Here is a 22,035-nt window from a genome sequence, read left to right on the forward strand (position 1 = left end):
TCTTACTGTCTTTCAGCAGTTGGCAATGGGGGGTATAGCCATAGCTCAGTAAGAGGGCATGAAGAAAATGCTAGCTGCAGTTACCTCGGTAGAAGGCGGAAAGTAGCCCTTGAACGCTAGAGATGAGTGCCATAGGGGTCCCCAACCCCCATACCCTAAATGAAGCCTTGAAATGCCTTGCCCTTCTCCTAGAGAGAGAAGGCAGCAACTCTTGTGGCGCTGCTGCTTCTCTTCCCGCTCCACATGTTTCACAAAGCAGTGAAGTAAATACAGTCCAGAGAGAAAAGCCAGCTTACTTTTATTGGGTAAAATGAGATATGGCAGCTGTGCGGATGCCTGCCCCTCCTACAAGAAAGAAACAGTTGTATATGGACACCCACCCCACACCCACCCAAAGCTTGTAACTGAAGTTTGCCCAAAGAGAGAGTCTGTCCCAAAGCAATCTTGGCATCAAAGTGATTAAGAGGCATCTAGTGGTATTCGACGAGCCTGGCAACTCCTTTTAGTCCTGCTAGGCTGCAGCGTAACGGCACTGAAGAAAAATCAGCACAGAAGTGGAACCGCAGTAATATACTGAAATAAGTTAGTGGTAGAAACTTCTGGCTGGGGGTGAGGGAAAGGGATTATTTACAGTGGATTTTTTTTTTTTAAAGTAATATGGACAATTGAATTTAATACAAAAAACCGTGATTAGAAGCAAATTCTGGAACAGCAGAATGCAAAGTCAATCAAATTTGGCATACCAGGACATCCTGCTGAAACAATATAGCAGAGATCATCTGCCCTCCTAGAGTTGCCTTTCAACAGGAGTCACAAATACAGCTGTGCCCTCAAGCAAATGATGGGAAGAGAAAACATTCTGGGAGGTATTGCCCTCCAAAATCAGGAGTTGCAGCTTCTGCAGCAAAAGACAACCCCTTATGGAGGTACCTGTACAAAAACACGCATGTCCCCATTTGCTGGACTCCCAACTCCTATGAACACCGCCTGTTGGCTGGGGCTGGTAGGCGCTGATGCCCAGCCACACCACCAGGGCCACAGGGTCCCCATCCCTCCTTCCAAAGGCCTGTGGCCCTTCACATGTTGCTGGACTCCAGTTCCCATCATCCTCGGCCACAGGCTGCGCTGGCTGAGGCTGATGGGAGACCCAACAGTCTCCATCTCAGTGATTTGGTCAGCATCTTAAAAACGGAGCACTATTAAGACAGGGCCACCTGTACTGGTGCAGGTTTAAAGGAAACTCACAGGGGTTTGGCACAACTGAATATTTTGGATGAATCTGTGCATCAGAAGTTACAAGCGCAGTGCTGGACTGTCTCTCTGGCCTTTGAACTGCCCTCCCTTAGACTGTTTTTGATATCTTAAACCAGAACAGGGAGGCAAGAGAGAGAGAATGTTATTTACAGTAATGCCTTTGCTATAAAAACTGAAATGCCTTTTTGAGAGAGGGAAAAAACAGGTTTAAGAGCTTTTGGTGTTTAAGCCACAGAGTTTCCTCATACGTTGGGGAGATTCTAAAGCAGCCGGTCTATTAGAGCCTGGGAAACTGACTTACCCCAACGCTTCCCGCTGGCTCTAGAATTAAGGCTCTCTCCTCTTGGAGGTAGGCCAGAATGAGGGGGACGGATCCACCAGGAACATCTCCAGCACAAAAAACCTGGGCGCCATCCACTGTGAAAGGCTCTTGCACATGTGGAGGCTGTGCCAGATTGCACGCAAGAGGCTCCTTCTTAAGCAAAACATTTCCCTGCATGGTGCCAGTCAACTTCACCACCCAAGGGAGCGCCTCAGTTTGATACCTGCTGTAGTTCTAGATCAGGGGTGGGGAACCGGTGGCCCTCCAGAGGTCCAGCCACAGAGCCCCACAGGTCAAACGGCCACTGCACTGGTGTCATCTTCGTACAACAGACAAGTCCCTAAACAAAGATGGCACCAGCACATCCTTTGCAGAAGGATTTTTCTGTGTGCTCCATGATCAACATCCTCCCCCCCCCCGTTCAAGATGATCCCCCACCCCAAAAAACTCAACCACATGGTTAGGACATCATGGACTGTTGCACAGCTTTCTGTAGGGAGTGTCTCGTCACCAGGAGCCGCACCACTTCCTCGGTCCGCTTGGTCAGCCTCTTCCGGGCTTGGTCGTGGGTCACCATCGTCATATCCCACCCGTTCACCTGCAACACATTTTGGCGAGGCTTTCAGGAGAGGGCTGCCAGGTTTACACACAGCTGGTTCCAAACATACAAAGAATTGCCTTGCTGGATCTGACCAGTATTGTCTGGGCTGGCATCTTAGCCCCAGCAGAGTCAGCAACCAGGCGGCTGGACATCAGAAGCGAGGAGGGAGGGAGGGAGGGAGGGTGGCGTCCCACATCCAGTGGTAGGCTCTGCCTGTACATGGAAGTTCTATTTTGCTATCAGAGGTTATAGCCCCCAAAGCTCAGCAAAGCTTTCTAAAAATGCTTTCTAAAAATAAAAGCGATAAAAGTAGCAGTCACCGCTGTTTTGTGGTAGTGAACACAGTAATGTTAATTTTACGCTGCCTCGATCCATAAACTTACTGCTAGCTAGCTTCTTCACTGAACATGGAAGTTAGCGTCTCCACATGCACCCGCTTTCCATGTCATTAATAGGTGAGATTTAGATCCCCACCAAGGTCACAAGATTCTCTCCCCCTTCGTGTTATCCCAACAACCCTGTGAGGTAGATTAGCCCAAGACACAGCAAGCGGCTCAGAGTCAATCAGTGACCTTCATGCCTGAGTGGGGATTTGAACTCGGTACTCCAAGTTCTAGTTTGACACTCTGACCACTCTGCCACCACTGGTGCGTCTCCGTCTTTTATTCTAACTGAACCACCCTGCGTTCAGGGCCATAGCTCGGTGACAGTGCCTCGGCGTTGCACGCAGAAGGTCCCGTGTTCAATCCCCAATGGCATCTCTGGGTAGGGCTGGGCGAGATCCCTGCCTGAAGCCCTGGAGAGCGGCTGCCAGTCAGTGTTGACAGTTCTGAGCTGGATCGCCCCATGGCCTCGCTAAGCATACGGCGGCTTCATACATTCCTGCATGCTTTTGCCTTGCCTCACAGGAAGGTCCTTCAGCTCCTGAATTACTGGGCTGGAGTGATTTAAAGCTCTAACTGGAGCTGGCAAAAGCTGGGCGGCTCAGGAGAGTCACAGCCCTTTGATGCTACAAATCCCCACAAATGAGCTCAGGGCTCTGTTAAAGTACACGCAACATTGCTGCTGTGACACACCCTTCCCCGTAGGTTTTGGGATTCCCAACTCCCCTCACCTCGGTCAGCATGGCCAATGGTCAGGGAAGATGGGAAGTCCAAGGTGAGCCAGCCATAAGGCAAGGTGCACATTTAAACAGGGAAATTAGTAGCTGGAAAGCAAGAAGTAACAGGAATTCAGACAATCTGCCCGTCTGCTCCTCAAACGCAGCTTCCAGGGGGTTTACCTGCATTATCTTGTCTCCAATCTGGAGGCCGGCCACTTCGGCGGGGCCGCCTTCTGTCACTCTGGTGACATAAATGCCCTAGGGAGAGAAAGGTTGTCTCAGTTATCCTCCTCGAACAACAGAACAGAAGAGATGCGTTTCCATACAGTCTCACAAGTCTCCACACATGCCCAGAGCAGGGAGTTGGCCTGCCCCATCAGACATGCAGATAAAGGGGGAACTGGGGGAGGGGGAGGAAAGCATTTTGCTCGAGGCTCATCTGATCACCCTCCAAAATGACCTCTGTGACAAGGCCCTGCTCCATTTGCGTGACTGGCTCTGGATGGAGCAGTTTAGGGGTGGGCAGCCTTGGCTCCAAGGGGCAAGTACGGCCTCTCTAGGCCTTTCTATCTGAACTCTGGACTCTCCCTTGGTCACAGATCCTCTCCAGCCACGCACCCCACTTAATCGCCTCCTTAGATGTTTTGGTATAAAAGAAAAAGGACCAATTGCTCTGGGACAAGAAGGGAATTGGCCATTTTCTTCTTTGACAGCAGTTCCTTCGTGGGGAAGAAGTGTCCCCAGGCAGCCAGGCCTTTCCTGCTCAGTTGCCTGGGGACACCTTCCCCACAAACAGCCAGACGAGGGGATCCGGACAAGCCTGATCCTAAGAAAGCCAGAGTCAGACAGGCAAGAGACTCCCCAGTAGGACAACCGGAGTTTTCCAGGGCAAGGGTCTCCAAACAGTGGTCCGTGAGCCACCAGCATCATTTAGGTGGTTCGTGACATGTCTGTAAAAATACAATTTAAAATCACAGAGCATCTAGCAGTGCTCGTTACAATGGCTTCAACAAGCAGAAAAATCAAGAAGTGCTCCATGAAGACCCTCAGCAATTTCTACATGGTCTTTGGGGGGGGGGGGAGAGATTCGGAAGCACTGAGCTAGGGCACATGATGGGATGGCAATTTCTCCCTGGAAACAGCAAAGGACTTCAGAGGTCCCCATTGTCCCCCCCCCCTCCCGCTTGAATACCCTCCCCAGGATCAGCCTGGCTCTGGACCACGGCGGATCCGCCAAAGGGAAATTAGCCGCAACCGAGGATTTTTTTGGACCAGAATGGCCTAAAGGCTGCCAACGTCATGCACACACAACCTGCCGCCGCAGGCCTCCGGGGGTTGAAGATGCTGACCTTATCGGTCTTGTCCTCCGAGAAGGGATTCTGGGTCGGGTCCTGGTCGATGCCGCCTCCAATGCTGAAGCCCAGGATCAGGTTGTCCCCTTGGCGGAGCTTGTGGATTTCAACTCTTTGCTGGAAGCGGGCGGGGAAGGGAGAGAAGAGGCAGGCGCAGTCAAAAGTGAGTCCGCATTTCAGGCCCATTTACGCCCGGCCCCGGCCCTTTGATAATGGAACAAGAGGTGCTCTTGTCTAGCAATCTGGCATCCAGAAGGCTTTTTATTATTAAAGAGACATATGGCAAGGGCTGCAAATTACACCCTGGGTCACATCCTGCTCGGTTCAAAGAAGCAAAGCTTCCAAAGCCGGAAGAGGCTGGGGGAGGGGGTGTCTCAACAGAAGGCGGTGTGTCACAGCATAAAGGCTTTCGCTGCTGTACCGCCAGACACAACTACGCCTCGCACGCAACCACCACCTCGGGGAGAATCCGCTCTCCGCAAACCGCTGCTGCCCATCTGCCGAAGAAACAAAAATGAAATCCCCAGAGAAATTCTCACTCCCCCCTGACGCTTGAGGGGATGGGGAAGCTGATCTGGCCGTGTACTTGGCAGACCACCACCGTCATCCTCGGCAGCGACTGGTCGGCCTGCCCTCGTGTCACGGAGCGAGCAGAAAGGGCCCCGATAGCGTGGCTGCTCTGACCTTAGGCGAGGAGGAGACGCTCTGGACCAGGCTTGTCCACCACTTGGGTGCCCCAACATTGCTGGACTACAGTTCCCATAATTCCTGACCGTTGGCCATGCTGGCTGGGGCTGATGGGAGTGGTAGTACGGCAACATCCGGCGATCCAAAGAAGCCAGCCAGATCGGACCAAGCGGTGTGCTGCGGCCAGCGTCCCCCTTCTCGCAGGGACAGAACAATGCCTTTGGGAAGCCCACCAGAAAGGCCTGACAAGGACAACTCTCTCCAGCAGGGAGGAGGGGCACAGCTCACAGGCAGAGCAGAAGGGGCCAGGTTCAAACCCCAATGGCATCTCCATGGAGAGCCACTGCCAGTCAGTGTGGGCAATACTGAGCTAGATGGACTACGGGCCTGGCTCAGGGGAAGGCAGCTGCCCAAGAGACAGGACAGTCAATTTGCAATCACCCACCAAGGCTCAGCCCGCCGGATTTTTGAAATAAAAAACCTCTTCTTCCCAAAGGTTCTGTTCTGTGTACAAGATGCCTCGCTTGCAGGTCAAGAAAGGCCAGTTCTGCAATGAAGGGAAGCGTCAGATTTAGCTCGGGTCAACAAACCCTCTTTTATTGGAGTTGGTTATGAGCTCATTGGGGAGGGGGGCAGAGAAAGAGAGAGGGCCGCCATAAAGAGGTGAGACCGGAGGGAGGGCAGCCGAACAAGGAAGAGGGCAGCCGCCACCCCCACAGCGCAAAGTAGCTCATCAAGGGGAGGGAAAGTTTAGAGGGGGAAGCCACGGCACAGCCACGTGACACACAGGAAGCTGCCTTCACGCTGGGTCCATCTAGCCGAGTACTGTCGACACTGACTGGCAGCAGGTCTTGGAGATCGCAGGCAGGGAGTCTTATCCCATCCCTACCTGCAGATGGCCAGGATCAAAGCTGGGCCTTTCTGCACGCAAGACAGAGGCTCTACCATTCGGCTAAGCGCTGGCCAGGAGCAGGCCAGGGCTAAAGTCAAAAGCTCAAACTGTCCTGCCTTCGGGGAATATTCACTTTCATGTATTTATTGTATTTATATATTGCTTGTTTTTTATCTTTTTGTACACCGCCCAGAGAGCCTTCGGGCTTAGGGCGGTATATAAATTAAATTAAATAAATAAATAATTTTTTTTGTTTTTAATAAAAACTGAAAACTGAAAGCGTTTCGCTCTCATGATGCCGGGTTAGGGAAGAGGCGGCTCAACTCGCAACCCTCCTGACGATGTTAGGCTGCAATTCCCATCACCCCGACTGCCGGTCTGTTGTAATCATTCATGTTTATTTCAATTCAGTTGCACGTAAACACACTGGAAGCACTGATACGCTCCTGCTGAATTTCACATGCCTGTGCGCAGATCTGCACCACGATATTTTTAAAACGCTTTGGAAATAAAGAATCCCTGCTCACTGAGAAGAGGAAAATCAGATGTGTTAGGCTGGGGACGGGCTAAGCATTGTGGGGATTCCCAGCTCCCAGCCGCCTTCGCCAGAGGTGAGGGATGATGGGAGTTCTGGTCCAGCAACACCTGGAGGGCCACAGGTTTGAAGCGATGTCTGCTCTGCACACTCACTTGGAGGGGTGAAGCCTCACTGAGCTGACCGAGACTGACTTCCAAGTAAATCTGGGTAGGACAGCACTCCGTAACTGGGAAAAAGCCAACCCTTGCCTCCGGGGATTGTAGCTCTGGCTTGCTTCATACCAGGAGATAAGATAATGCTGTTCTTTCTATCTTGGGCATTTTCAGAGAACAATCCTCATGTATCTGGTGATTAGGAAGGTCATACCCAGCGGCAAGAGACATTTCTACCACATATATCCGCCTCACCCACGCAGCCCCAATTCCCCAAATTTTTACAGTGCTGCATCTATCCAGGAACTCACTGTGGTGTAGCAGTTAAGAATGCCAGACCAGCAAGGCTCGGGTTCAAAGCTCCCTTCCCTGAGCGCCCTTGGAGAAGTCACCCTCTCTCAGCTTAACCAGCCTCATAGGGCTGTTGTGAGGTTAAAAGAAAGGGAGAATATACACTCCCCTTCACATACACCGCCTGAGGAAATGTAGGATATAAATGGAACAGAGAGTGTATTTTCAGTCCTGTAACATTTGATCGGATTATTCCAAGCCCTTTCCTTCCGCTGTGTCTGCTGATCATGAGTTAACATTGCATGATAAGCCACGATTTCTAGCTCACAGCAGCTTATTTCACCCCGGTGACCTTCAGACGCTATTGGACTACATCTCCTAACAGCCACCGCCAGCCTGACTGGATCACGCCCGTGCTGATAGGAGTACTCCAACAACATTCAGAGGGCCCGAGGTTGGGAAAGCGTGACCGACAAAGTTGGTCTTCTCCCTTAGTTATCTTCAAACAAGCATCCTGTGCTGCAAATCTCTGGCTGCGTCCACACCATACATTTAAAGCACATTTCCCCCACCCCAAGGAATCCTGGGAACTGTCGTTTGTTAAGGGTGCTGAGAACTGTGGCTCTGTGCAGGGTAAACTACCGTTCTCAGAATTCTGGGGTGGTGGTGCTATAAATATATGAATTTTACAGCTGCCTCATTCTTTGGAAACCCAGCTTCCCATCTGCAAACTCTCTCCTGCTGTGCCCCATCCTCTACCAATCTGCACCCAAATCTTATTTTTTTTAAAAAATCACTGCCAAACTTGAAACATATCAGGTTCGACGAGTCATTATTTGCCCCTCAGTGTCTTTTTTCAGCATACCTGGAAAGATGAACACATCAAACACACACCAGACCTCCTACTCTTGCGATGGAACGCAGAGCAGAGTTCACTCCTTTGCAAAACACTCACACGCAAAACTGTGGCATGCTTTTGCACAAAAAGGCAAAGGAGGTTATGGGCTGGGCTGCCCGGAGGGCACTCTCTCTGCCTGCGCCAGACGTTAACAAATCCCACACATCACACTTACTCATTGCCATGACCACAGAAAAACATTTTTCACTCCTCCCAGCTATTTGCTGATACAGCCCTGAATCACCAACCACTCCCAAAGGAGACTAAGGTTACGTGCACCCCATACCTTTGAAGCACATTCCTACCCCCCAAGAATCCTGGGAAATGCAGTTTGCCCCTCACAGAGCTACAATTCCCAGCACCCCTAGCAAACAACAGCTCCCCGGATGGAACACAAAGCCACTGCCTGGAGGGTGGGGCAGGCAGAACCAGGAAAGAACCAAGTATAAAACTGGCAAGGGGGAAGAGCGGGGGAAATATTGGAAGTGGAACAGTCATGGAGGCAAGGGACAGAGATGGAGACCCTGGTCGAGGGGAGGCAAGAATGGAATTTTCTCAGGAGACAAGCCAAAGAACGCAAAAGCAGGAAGGGCAAAGGGTGGTCCCACTACCCAGGGAGCGAGGACATATGACTCTGGAGGAACTTCTTGTCAGAACACTTCCTAGACGGAGAGTGAGATGAACTGCCAGGGTTGGAGAACGGAGGCACCAAGAGGACCCCCAGGTGCCGATTTGGCTGAACGAGGGAAGACCCCAAATGCAGAAAGCTCAATACATCTGGAAAAGAATGAGGTAATCGGCATTACTGTCCAAAGCAGCCTTCCCAAACTGGGTGCCATCCAGATGTTGCCGAACTGCAAGTCCCAGCAGCAGCATCTGGAGGGCACCGGGTTGGGGAAAGGAGGAGATATAAGGCCGTCTGAAGTGGGGTGAGGTCATACAGATTACCATCTAAAGTGGGGCGGGGGGACAGTAAGTTTTAGTACAAGTCCACAAATTAACTAAAAGGCACCACCGGGGAGTTGGAGATGCTCAAGCCTCCCTAAAGATGGGGACCAAAAATGCTTTTGGAGAGTTAATTCCCCCCCTTTCTTTCCAGATCAGTGGTTCTTAACCTTTTTGGGGGTCTCTTTGAGAACCTGATGAAAGCAGTAGATCCCCATAACTAAATTATTTTTAGCGAAATTTATATCCCAACCTTCCTCCCAGATTAATTTTATTACATTGGAATTTACTTATTTTTTGCACTCAGTTCATGCCCCCCCCAAGCCTGTCCACGCCCCCCCCTCGGGTCCACGGACCACAGGTTGAGAACCCTTGCTCCAAACAGAAGGGGGGGTGGAAATCCTTCAAGAGTCTGCAAAACTGAGGAGCACTTCATAAAACAACAGCAAGGAACAAATCCTATTCAGTTGTTTGCCACCCCCTCCTCACCAGAAAGGTCTCCCATGGGACTTCAATCCACCAAGTCCTTACTGTGATTAACCTTAGACCAGAATCAGAGCCTCAATTTGCTCACCTCTCGTCTCCCCCACCCACCTACTCCCCCTATTATAAGCACCTCTATAAGCCTGCAAGCAGGGAGGGCTTTGGGGAAATTCTCACCCAGAGCCTAGAAAGCTTTTATCCAAAAGGTTCAGTTTTAGGAAAAGGTCAAGGTGCTTTTTGAATGACAAAAAAATTGATTATCATTTGTACCTATACTTAGAATTCAATGTGAAACACGCACACAGCGACCCATATAATTACACAGAAATGTTGACTGGATTTTAAACACATGTTCACAAGTAAATATTTTACACACAAAGATATTATGTGCATATAAAGCTATATGCAAGACTGTAACAGTATTTTTGGTAAGTGATGCGTAAACTACTCTGGGAGCCTTTTTTTTCCTGAACACTATATTAGAAGCTCAACTGGAGTGCATACCGCAGATCAGAAAAGGTACCGCCAGGGCCAAGAAGATGCCAGCATGGTTAACGAGCAAAGTCAAGGAAGCTCTTAGAGGCAAAAAGTCTTCCTTCAGAAAATGGAAGTCTTGTCCAAATGAAGAAAATAAAAAAGAACACAAACTCTGGCAAAAGAAATGCAAGAAGACAATAAGGGATGCTAAAAAAGAATTTGAGGAGCACATTGCTAAGAACATAAAAACCAACAACAAAAAATTCTATAAATACATTCAAAGCAGGAGACCATCTAGGGAGACAATTGGACCCTTGGATGATAAGGGAGTCAAAGGTGTACTAAAGAACGATAAGGAGATTGCAGAGAAGCTCAATGAATTCTTTGCATCTGTCTTCACAGTGGAAGATATAGGGCAGATCCCTGAACCTGAACTAACATTTGCAGGAAGGGATTCTGAGGAACTGAGACAAATAGTGGTAACGAGAGAGGAAGTTCTAAGCTTAATGGACAATATAAAAACTGACAAATCACCGGGCCCGGATGGCATCCACCCGAGAGTTCTCAAAGAACTCAAAGGTGAAATTGCTGATCTGCTAACTAAAATATGTAACTTGTCCCTTGGGTCCTCCTCCGTGCCTGAGGACTGGAAAGTGGCAAATGTAATGCCAATCTTCAAAAAGGGATCCAGAGGGGATCCCGGAAATTACAGGCCAGTTAGCTTAACTTCTGTCCCTGGAAAACTGGTAGAAATTATGATTAAAGCTAGATTAACTAAGCACATAGAAGAACAAGCCTTGCTGAAACAGAGCCAGCATGGCTTCTGCAAGGGAAAGTCCTGTCTCAGTAACCTATTAGAATTCTTTGAGAGTGTCAACAAGCATATAGATAGAGGTGATCCAGTGGACATAGTGTACTTAGACTTTCAAAAAGCGTTTGACAAGGTACCTCACCAAAGGCTTCTGAGGAAGCTTAGCAGTCATGGAATAAGAGGAGAGGTCCTCGTGTGGATAAGGAATTGGTTAAGAAGCAGAAAGCAGAGAGTAGGAATAAATGGACAGTTCTCCCAATGGAGGGCTGTAGAAAGTGGAGTCCCTCAAGGATCGGTATTGGGACCTGTACTTTTCAACTTGTTCATTAATGACCTAGAATTAGGAGTGAGCAGTGAAGTGGCCAAGTTTGCTGATGACACTAAATTGTTCAGGGTTGTTAAAACAAAAAGGGATTGCGAAGAGCTCCAAAAAGACCTCTCCAAACTGAGTGAATGGGCGGAAAAATGGCAAATGCAATTCAATATAAACAAGTGTAAAATTATGCATATTGGAGCAAAAAATCTTAATTTCACATATACGCTCATGGGGTCTGAACTGCCGGTGACCGACCAAGAGAGAGACCTCGGGGTTGTAGTGGACAGCACGATGAAAATGTCGACCCAGTGTGCGGCAACTGTGAAAAAGGCAAATTCCATGCTAGCGATAATTAGGAAAGGTATTGAAAATAAAACAGCCGATATCATAATGCCGTTGTATAAATCTATGGTGCGGCCGCATTTGGAATACTGTGTACAGTTCTGGTCGCCTCATCTCAAAAAGGATATTGTAGAGTTGGAAAAGGTTCAGAAGAGGGCAACCAGAATGATCAAGGGGATGGAGCGACTCCCTTACGAGGAAAGGTTGCAGCATTTGGGGCTTTTTAGTTTAGAGAAAAGGCGGGTCAGAGGAGACATGATAGAAGTGTATAAAATTATGCATGGCATTGAGAAAGTGGATACAGAAAAGTTCTTCTCCCTCTCTCATAATACTAGAACTCGTGGACATTCAAAGAAGCTGAATGTTGGAAGATTCAGGACAGACAAAAGGAAGTACTTCTTTACTCAGCGCATAGTTAAACTATGGAATTTGCTCCCACAAGATGCAGTAATGGCCACCAGCTTGGATGGCTTTAAAAGAAGATTAGACAAATTCATGGAGGACAGGGCTATCAATGGCTACTAGCCATGATGGCTGTGCTCTGCCACCCTAGTCAGAGGCAGCATGCTTCTGAAAACCAGTTGCCGGAAGCCTCAGGAGGGGAGAGTGTTCTTGCACTCGGGTCCTGCTTGCGGGCTTCCCCCAGGCACCTGGTTGGCCACTGTGAGAACAGGATGCTGGACTAGATGGGCCACTGGCCTGATCCAGCAGGCTCTTCTTATGTTCTTAACAGCACATTAAAATGTGTGTGTGTGTGTGTGTGTGTGTGACTTCTTGATACCACACACCCTCCATAGGGGAAAAGGACCTATTAGAATGGTCCACCCAAGACGCCTAATGGATCCAGAAGGATTCCTGACTGCGCTTGGGGAATTGGAACCTGCTGAAGGCCGCACGGTCGATACCCTGGTGATGGGAGTGGAATGAGGGGATCACCAGGGCTCTGGACCGCGTGGCGCCGAAACGTCCTCTCCCCCTGAACAGAACTCAGTTAGCACCTTGGTATACTCCACGGTTGCGAAATCTGAGACAGGAGGTGAGACGACTAGAGCGCCGGTGGCGGAAATCCCGTTCCGAAGATGTCCGGACACAGGTTAGAGCAGCAGTAACTGCCTACCAAGTGGCAATAAAGGCAGAAAAGAAGAGGTTCTTTGCTGCCTCTATTGCGTCTGCGGAGTGCTGTCCCAGGAGGTTGTTCCAAGTGGTCCGAAGCCTGGTCAGTCCAGTTGCTCAGGAACCCTTGGAACAATCTAAGGCCTCCTGTGGCAAATTAGCAAAGCACTTTGCCGACAAAATCGAACATTTACGGAGCTCAATTCCGTACGCCGTGGACACAGTAAATGAAACAGAGTTGGCCAGTTGCAATCCGGTCAAATGGGATCGGTTTCGACCTCTTCCTTCTGAGGATGTGGACAAGGTGCTCTCGACTGTGAAGCCTACCACCTGTCTAACTGATCATTGCCCATCGTGGCTCCTTGTGAGCTGCAAAGAGAAATTGGGCGAGGGGATTAAGGCGGTGGTCAATGCATCCTTGGAGGAGGGTGTAATGCCATTAGCACTCAAGGAGGCAATTGTAAAGCCCATCTTAAAGAAGTCCTCCTTGGATCCCCAAGTTTTGAATAACTTTCGCCCAATTTCGAACCTACCATTCCTGGGCAAGATCATTGAGCGAGTGGTGGCTAATCAGTTGCAGACACACTTGGATGAAACGGATTATTTGGATCCATACCAATCGGGTTTCAGGACTGGACATGGAACTGAAACAGCCTTGGTCGCTCTGGTTGATGATATGAGGAGGGCATTAGATAGGGGAGAATTCACCTTTCTTGTCCTCCTTGATCTCTCAGCGGCTTTTGATACTGTCGACCACGGTATCCTTTTACATCGCCTGGAGGAATCGGGAATAGGAGGCACTGTATTACGGTGGTTCCATTCCTTTCTCTCCGATAGGCATCAACAGGTAGCATTGGGGGAGGAGGTTTCAGACCCTTGGCCTCTCAATTGTGGTGTGCCACAGGGCTCTATCCTCTCTCCCATGCTATTTAATATCTATATGAAGCCGCTGGGGACAATCATCAGGAGATTTGGGCTGCAGTGTCACCAATATGCGGATGACACTCAGCTCTATCTCTCGTTTAAATCTTCACCAGAGTCTGCTGTGGAGACCATGTCCAAGTGCCTGGAATCCGTGAGTGGATGGATGGGAAGGAACAGGCTGAAGTTGAATCCTGATAAGACTGAGGTGCTACTCGTGGGAGACAAGGGAAGGCTGGGAGATGTTGACCTGGTGTTCGACGGGGTGAAATTGCCCCTGAAGGACCAGGTCCGCAGCCTTGGGGTTGTTCTTGATTCCAAGCTGTCTATGGAGGCTCAGATTTCGGCAGTGAGCCGGGCAGCTTGGTATTAATTACACCTCATTCGTAGACTGCAGCCCTACCTTCCTGCTCATCAGCTCCCACTGGTGGTACATGCCCTGGTCACCTCTCGGTTGGATTACTGTAATGCGCTCTACGTGGGGTTACCCTTGAAAACGGTCCGGAAATTACAACTTATACAAAATGCTGCGGCTCGACTACTTACAAACTGTCGCCGCCGGGAACACATCACCCCAGTGTTGTTCGACCTACACTGGCTCCCAGTTATTTTCCGGGCCCAATTCAAGGTGTTGGTATTAACCTTTAAATCCCTATACGGTCTCGGCCCAGTTTATCTGATGGAGCGCCTCCAGCGCCACCAACCATGCTGCCCAACAAGATCAGCCACACAGGACCTTCTCTCAATCCCGCCAACTAAAACAGCTAGGTTGGCGGGGACAAGAGAGAGGGCATTTTCAGTGGCGGCCCCCACTCTCTGGAACTCCCTCCCGTATGACCTTCAACATGCCCCTTCCCTGAATGTATTCCACCAAGCTTTGAAGACCTGGCTCTTCAGACAGGCCTTTGGGACTTACGAGGAGGGTTAAATTTTTACGACCAATAGCCTACTACTCTGTACTGGAACTGTTTTATTGTTTTATTGTTATATTGTATTTTATGATGTATTTTATTATGATGTAATGTATTGTTGTTAAATTGTACGTCGCCTAGAGTGGCCATTGGCCAGATAGGCGACCCACAAATTATTATATATATATATAATATATATATTAAAATATCATGGAATTGGAATGGGACTCCAACCCATGCTCAATGCAGAATCCAAATCAAAGCATCCCCGACCAGTGGCTGTCCAGCTGCCTCTTAAAGGGCTCCAGTGTTAGAGAGCCCACCACCTCCCAAGGTCATGGGTTCCATTGTCGTACCGCTCTTAACTGTCAGGATGTTTTTCCTGATGTTCACCCAAAATCTGGCTTCCTGTCACATGAGCCCATCATTCTGTGTCCTGTACTTTGGGACGATGGAGAAGAGATCCTGCCCCTCCTCTCTGTGGCAACCTTTCAAGTACTTGAAAAGTGCAATCAGTATCTCCCCAGAGTCTTCTCTTCTCCAGGCTAAACATGCCTAGTTCTTTCAGTCTCTTCTCATAGGGCTTTGTTTCCAGTCCCCTGATCATCCTCGTTGCCCTCCTCTGAACCAGTTTCAGTTTGTCTGCATCCTTCTTAAAGTGTGATGTCCAGAATTGGACACAGTACTCAAGATCAGTGTGGAATAGAGGGGAGCCAGTACTTAATGTGATTTGGATACTATACTTCTGTTAACTCAGCCTAAAATAGCATTTGCCTTTTTTGCAGACACATCACACTGTTGGCTCATATTCAGCTTGTGATCAACAACAGTCTCAACATCCTTCTCGCATGTAGTATTGCTGAGCTAAATGTCCCCCATCTTATAATTGTGCATTTGGTTTCTTTTTCTTAGGTGTAGAAGTTTGCACTTATCCCTGTTGAATTTCATTCTGCTGTTTTCAGCCCAATGCTAGCCTATCAAAATGCCTCTGTATTTTGTTTCTGTCTTCCAAGATATTAGCTAAGCCTCCCAATTTTGTATCATCTGCAAATCTGATGAACATTCCCTGCACCTCCTCATCCAAGTCATTAATAAAAGTGTTGAGGAGCACTGGGCCCAGGACCGAACCCTGCGGTACCCCGCTCATTATCTCTCCCCAGTTTAAGAAGGAACCACTAATAAGCACTCTTTGAGTATGATTCTGTAACCAACTGTGGATCCACCTGATAGTCATTCCATCCAGCCCACATTTAGCTAGCTTGCTAATCAGAATATCATGGAGTACTTTGTCAAAAGCTTTGCTGAAGTCAAGATATATCATGTCCACAGCATTCCCACAGTCTACCAGGGAGGTTACCCAATCAAAAGATGAGACAGCAGAATTTGTCCACACACACACACTCTTACAGTATCTAGCTATCTATGTGTATACATACACAAATTTAGGAAGACAAGAAAAACAGCTGAGGTTGGGAAGGCAATACAAAATACCACACAATTTGCATACCCCTGTCCTAAAAAGGGGGGGAAAGGTTTGGGAGGGGCTAAAATATCCCCCCAAAAATCCCTTCCATGGAGGGGGGAGGTAGCCTCGACACACAAACACCCCAAATGAAAGAGCAAGCACCTTCCCACTATACATTCCAGGGAAGACATTTGATCAATATCCTCATGATCACTGACACTTTCCCTTGAAATCCACATTATCATCATTTATCACCATCTCCACCATTAATATGCTGCCACACTCACCACTAGAATTATTAACATGTTGCTGCTGCTGCTGCTGTTATTAATATTATTAATAATAATAATTCTTAACTTCCCCCCTTCCCCCCCCCCACATCCCAAACAGAACAAACAGGTTTTTGTTTCAATCCCTATTAAAATTAACATTATCACCACCACCACCGCCGCCCTCCTCCTCCTCCTCCTCCCTTACCCCCACCCCACCCCTCAAACAGGGCAGAGGGGCTTTCCCTCAAATCCCTATAATAAACATCGCCCCGACTATTATTATGTTATTAACATGCTGCTGTATATGACAAAGGCTTCACTTAACCCCTTCCTCGCCCACCCAAACCAGGACAGACTCTACCACGCAATAACAATGAAATTGGGGGAGAGGGGAGGAATGCGAAGGGGGGCATTTGGGCGGGACCCCCATGAGGTGGCGGAGGGGCAGAAACTCTGAGGGGGGCACAAGGGGGGGCTGCCCTTCCACTCACCACCACGGCCGTGACCGGCTGGCCCGGGATGTACGACATGGCCCCGGCTGGGCTGGGCTTCTCCGGCGTCTCTTCTCGCCTCCCGCGGAACAAAAGGCGAGGAGCGGCCCTGCCCGCCTCAGCCGCCCTCTCGGCCACGCCCACTCTCGCCTTGGCCACGCCCACGGGCCCTGCCCTCAGCCCTGCTCGACCTCGGCCACGCCTCCTACGTCCCCCCTCCTCCTCCCCCCCCCCCGCTTCAGCCTTATCACCATGCAGGACGCTCCCCCTCCTCCCTTGGCCTCTTCCCTCCAACCGTCACTCCCCATTTCCGACTTGGGCACGCCCCTTCCCACGTGCCCCTGGCTGCCGCTCGAGGACAAGTTGCCCATGACACGCCCCTCCCAACCGCCGCGCTGGTTTAAGCACGCCCCTCCCACGCGCCTCTCTCTCTCTCTCTCTCTCTCCTCGCGCCACTACCAGGAGGCCACGCCCCCTTTCCTCACCAACGCCCCTCCCGCGTTTACACCCCCCCTCGGCTTCTTTCACTCACTGCTTTGGCCACGCCCCCTTCCCGGAGCTTGTTACCGGTTCGCTTTAATATTGTGGAGGGGGGAAAAAAGGCTCCCACCACCTTCCTTCACAACAACCTTGTGAGGTAGGCTATTAATAAGCGCCAGGGCTGAATCTTACGTGTCAAACTTCAAACCGGACATCCGGTCTGCGGGGAAAAGAGGAAACCGTCGCTCTAGGCCATTGTACACTCTAGCTCTAGGCATATCTATGGTAAAAAAAGCTTTGCGGGAGGGGGGTAAGGGACAAAAACTACTTCAATGAGGAAACCGGAACTGCCAAACAAACCCGGAAAGTCCAAATTAGGAATTCGAGGGTATCACTCCAGCTAAGGGGCGGGACTCTATAAGATTTCCCGTCCCACCTCTCTGAAAAAGGAGGAGTTGCCGCGCTGCGTCCTGACGCCGGGATGACACCACCCCTTTTCCCAGCATCCTTTCTGTTGCAAGATGGCGGCGGCGACCTGCTTCCAGTAAAGCCGATCGAGGAGAAAGTGTAATCGAGGTGAGGAGACTGCATGGCGTGAGGCGGAGGGGGGAAAGCAACCCCTTTCCCTTGGAACCGATTGGGCCGGGACGCTTAGAAATAAAGGGAGCGGGAAGTAAGGCTGCCGTTGACGTCATCATAGGGGGTCGTGGCGCCACAACACGGGGCTCTGACGTCACATTTGTGGATGGAAAACGTATCTTTGCAGAGGAGGTCGCGTGCCTCCCACGCTACTGAAGGCTCTCTGCCTGGCGACCTGGAACGGTCTTAGAAGCCCAAGAGGCTGCTTGATGCTGAGCCAGGCCGTTGGTCCATTTAGCCTAGTGTTGTCTACACCGGCTGGCAGCAACCGCTCTCCCGCGTGTCAGGCTGGGGGACGGTCCCAGCCCTGCCCAGAGATGCCGCCATTGGGGATTGACCCTGAGCCACTGAACTGGGGCCCCTTCCCCCAGGAAACCGCTGTGTACGACGTTCGATGATTCGTCTGACTGGGCCAGAGATAGGGAACCTGCGGCCTTCCAAATATTACTGGACTCCCAACTACCAGCAGGCAGAATGGTCAGTGGTCAGGGATGATGGGAGTTGGAGTTCAGCAACATCTGGCAGAGCCACAGGTTAACCGCCCCTAATCTAGGCCAGTGCTGCCCATTCTGGCTTGCAGAAGTTCTGCAGAGTCAAAGAAGAGCAGAGTTGGACGGGGCCTCTAAGGCTGATCCTTTTAACTAGAGATGCTGGGGATTGAACCTGGGGCCTTCTCTCTTATGGCTGGCGTGGACTTTTTTTAGAGAACAGAAAGTCCAACAAAACAAAAGTGTGTGTCACTGTTGAAAAAGACTGAGGAACATACCCAGTCAATTAGACTGAATCAGTGGCGTGTAAATTGCAGCCAGAACCTCACGACTGAAAATACGGATAATGCTAAGTGATGGCAGAATGGTTTCATAATATACTTATTTATGCTTAGGGACCATGATGTTGTTATTTATTGTTTATAGGAAGTTTTGACGGGAGGGTTGGTTGGTTGGAATTTCATTTTTTAAATGCAACAATTACTTTCCTTGTGCCTTCTATGTCCCAAGAGCAAGTAATTGTTACTGAGTGTTCTTTTTAAAGTACAACGGGTATATGCATTTGCTTTTAAAAAGTACAAGAAGTAAACAGACTTGTCTCATTGGCAAATAGTCTTAAGCTGCAATCCAGTACCCACTTATCTGGGAGTAAGCCCCACTGAATTCAGTGGAGCTTACATCTGCGTAGACATGCAGCCAGAATGTGATATTTTGTTACTAAATAGTGGGCTGCATTTAATTCTACACAAGCCATTGGCTTTTGTGTAGTTCCATTTAATGATGGGCGTCCCCAAGCAACAGACCTTTGAAGGAAGGGCCATAGCTCGGTGGTAGAGTCGCTGCTTTGCACACAGAATCACTTGTGTTCAATCCGCAGCGTGTCTAAGTAGAGCTGGGATTGTCTCCCCGTTTGAAGAATCACTGCCAGCCAGTCTGCACTAGGGGTGAGGAAGCAGATAAAGCCAGAGGTCCACAGGCCACTTTGATGAGGGTGAGACTGCCATCTGTCAATCACCGGACATTCTATGAGGTCAAGCGATTCCAAATTCAGGCCATGGCTGCAAAGGAAAAAAATCATCCTTTGCAGCCACAGCTTGAACTTCAATATGATGTGAAGCCTGGAAAAGGTGGAGATGGTTAGCCCCAAATGGCCTGGTGACCTAACCTCCAAGACCTGTGGGCCACAAGTTCCCGTCCCATGCCATAGACAGCACAGAACAAAATGGACCAGAGGGCTGACTCAACAGAGGGCGCCTTCTGATATGTCCCAGTTGATTAATGTTTTCCCTTTTCTCTTTTAACAGCAGCACTGGAAGAGAACGGCCCCCCGGGATCAGAATCGGAGCTATGGCTGCTGTAGTGGCCAAACGGGAAGGCCCTCAGTTCATCAGCGAGGCAGCCGTCCGAGGGAATGCCGCCATTCTGGATTATTGCCGGACGTCGGTCTCCGCCCTTTCGGGAGCGACTGCCGGGATTCTCGGCTTGACCGGCCTGCACGGATTCATCTTCTATTTCCTAGCCTCCATCCTCCTCTCCGTCCTGCTGGTGTTAAAAGCCGGGCGGCGGTGGAGTAAGTACTTTAAGTCCCGGCGGCCCCTTTTCACTGGAGGGCTGATTGGGGGTCTCTTCACATACATCCTCTTCTGGACTTTCCTCTACGGCATGGTGCACGTTTACTAGGGCCTGGGGAGTCTGAGTCGGAACAGTTCTAACGGAGCAGCAAGACTCTTGGCCAAACAATTGTGTCGTCTCTGAGGCTGTGTATCTGGGGCCGTTGATGTGTTGCTTGCACCGTTTAACCCAGTCTGTAACTTATGTTGGGAAATGGGCCTGTAAAATCCTGGTAATTAAACGCAATGTGAAGTCCCTTGACTTGTAAAAATGTGCATGATAAGTAAATAGTACATGCACACTTCCATCAGTCCCCTCCCCTTGAGCTCTTCCGTCCCTCACACAATCCTGCCTGGGTTCTGCTGTGTTGTCCTTGGCAAGCCTCAGGCCCAGAGGCCAAATGCGGCCCTTCAAGCCTCTTTATCTGGCCCCCAGGCCACATCCCCTTCCCTGTTACCCCTTGTACTGGCCCTAGTTCGCACCCTCCTCGAGTGTATATGCCTGGCTTGAAATCTGTCCTTGAACTCTGATTAGGCCTCTTGCTTGCTTGGAAGAAGGATAGAGAAGGGTGCGCGACCGCATACAAAAACCAGCATACTGTACAAAGGGGAAATTTACATGTGTTGCTCTGTACCCATCCGCCACTGGCATGTGGCCCTCAGAAAGTTGTCCAGAAGAGAATGCAGCCCCCAGGGTTGAAGGTCCGTTATCCCATTCTTTTAAAAGCTCCAGCTTTTTATGGCCTGTCGGATTGTGTCTTAACAATGCTGTCTTAACCCCAGGCCAGAGGTGGAGTTGCAACTGCTTGCCTCTGCGAGGAGAGCAACCCCCCCCCCCCAGCACCCTGGCATGCTTCAAGGGATTCATTACGGGACAAGGTGGTGGTTTTCTGCACTGCTTGCAAGCCTCCAAAAGGCTGCCCTCTGTTGGAAACAGGGCACTGGGCTCCCGAGATCCACCCTGGACAATTCAGCAGGGCTGATCATGGAAGTGTGGAGACTGAGCCAGAACGAACCTGGTCGTAGTCTCCAGAGTTTTGGGGGGGGGGGTTGTCTCCAAACTTGGGGCCCACGTTTTAATTGGTTTCTTCACTTTGGCAATGCATGCCCATCCTTCGCCATTTTGCTCGCCTTCCCTCTGCCAGTCTTTTCTCCTGATATTAAAGCAGGAATTGGGAGGGGCTATGTGGCCCTCCAAATGTTGCTGGACTTTGACTTCCAACAGCCCCAGAAGTGGCCAATAGGGGTAACAGGAGTTGGAGTCCAGCCACATCTAGAGGGCCCCTGGTTAGCCTCACCCTTGTGTTAAAGCGCTGGATTGATTTTCTTCCATTTTAGAGTCAGTCAGGTTGTGCCCTGCTTTGTGACAAAGCCCCTCCGATCGTGGCCCACAATTGGATCCCACCAGTGACATTTCCACCGTTTTCTTTTTGTTCTTATTTGAGCTCCGGTGCATGGTGGTTTTTGCCCTCTCTAAAGGCAGTGCTTTGTAAATTTACGGTTGGGCACCACAGTACAGGTGGATCCTTAACACTCAGGCGTGTCTATGCTGCCTGTTCCTGAGGCGGAGAGGTTTTCTGGACTACGGCACTAGTCCATCGCTCTCACACACGCGTCATTAGAACAAAGCAGGAATAGCAACTCTGCTGTCCAGATGTTGTTGATGTCCAGCTCCCATCAGCCTCAGCCGCATTCCCATTGATGGGAATTGTAGTCCGTAGAGGGCAACCACTTTGGCTACCCCGGAACAAAGCAAGAGCGCTTCCTGAGTTCCCAAATCAGACTGGGAATGAGTGTGGATGTGTGCATAGTCAGTCAGCCACTATTACAATAAAAACAGCAAGCTGCTGTATACTGAGACAATTGATTTGTCTGGCTTAATATTGTCTACACTGACTGGCAGCAGCTCTCCAGGATTTTGGACAGGAGTCTTTCCCCAGCCCTACTTGGAGATGCCATAGGGGACAGGAGCTGGGACCTTCTGCATGCAAATGCTCTGTCACTGAGCTACGTCCCTTCTCCTAAAAAGAGCAAGACTGACTACCAGGGCAAGTAACAAAGGGAGGTCATTGCAAGTTCTCCTTGAAAGGGGGGGGTCTCCAGTGCACAGTTAAGCCATGGAATCCACTACCAGAGGATGTAACAATGGCCACCAACTTGGGCGGCTTTAAAAAGAGGTAAG

General features: G+C 49.9%; 2 protein-coding genes across 3 annotated transcripts; one reads left to right on the forward strand and one right to left on the reverse strand.

Annotated features, from left to right (window-relative positions):
- Window positions 1–281: 281 nt before the first annotated feature.
- On the reverse strand, window positions 282–16,845 carry TAX1BP3 (Tax1 binding protein 3). The gene is made up of 4 exons (XM_061604780.1): window positions 16,637–16,845; window positions 4,629–4,748; window positions 3,460–3,537; window positions 282–2,174 (listed from the first exon to the last, which is right to left on the reverse strand). Exons 1-4 carry the CDS (start codon window positions 16,673–16,675, stop codon window positions 2,037–2,039), a joined length of 375 nt encoding a protein of 124 aa, XP_061460764.1. The 5' UTR covers window positions 16,676–16,845; the 3' UTR covers window positions 282–2,036.
- Window positions 16,846–17,524: 679 nt separating this feature from the next.
- EMC6 (ER membrane protein complex subunit 6) lies at window positions 17,525–20,110 on the forward strand. 2 transcript variants are annotated; one of them, XM_061604782.1, is made up of 2 exons: window positions 17,525–17,692; window positions 19,551–20,110. In XM_061604782.1, exon 2 carries the CDS (start codon window positions 19,591–19,593, stop codon window positions 19,921–19,923), a length of 333 nt encoding a protein of 110 aa, XP_061460766.1. In that variant the 5' UTR covers window positions 17,525–17,692; window positions 19,551–19,590; the 3' UTR covers window positions 19,924–20,110. The 2 variants fall into 2 exon arrangements, with proteins under 2 accessions (XP_061460766.1, XP_061460765.1); XM_061604781.1 differs by having other exon boundaries at window positions 17,532–17,692; window positions 19,548–20,110.
- Window positions 20,111–22,035: the final 1,925 nt, after the last annotated feature.

The sequence above is a fragment of the Rhineura floridana genome, chromosome 21 (genome assembly GCF_030035675.1).
Source record: "Rhineura floridana isolate rRhiFlo1 chromosome 21, rRhiFlo1.hap2, whole genome shotgun sequence".
Classification (NCBI taxonomy): Eukaryota; Metazoa; Chordata; class Lepidosauria; order Squamata; family Rhineuridae; genus Rhineura; species Rhineura floridana.

Bases quoted from the DNA above. Each gene is read 5' to 3' on its own strand.
- EMC6 (XM_061604782.1), top strand. From the start codon at position 19,591: ATGGCTGCTGTAGTGGCCAAACGGGAAGGCCCTCAGTTCATCAGCGAG.
- TAX1BP3 (XM_061604780.1), bottom strand. From the start codon at position 16,675: ATGTCGTACATCCCGGGCCAGCCGGTCACGGCCGTGGTG. The intron at 4,749-16,636 runs GTGAGTGGAAGG...GCCCGCTTCCAG, and splicing joins AGCCGGTCACGGCCGTGGTG to CAAAGAGTTGAAATCCACAA. The intron at 3,538-4,628 runs GTCAGCATCTTC...TTCTCTCCCTAG, and splicing joins CGGAGGACAAGACCGATAAG to GGCATTTATGTCACCAGAGT.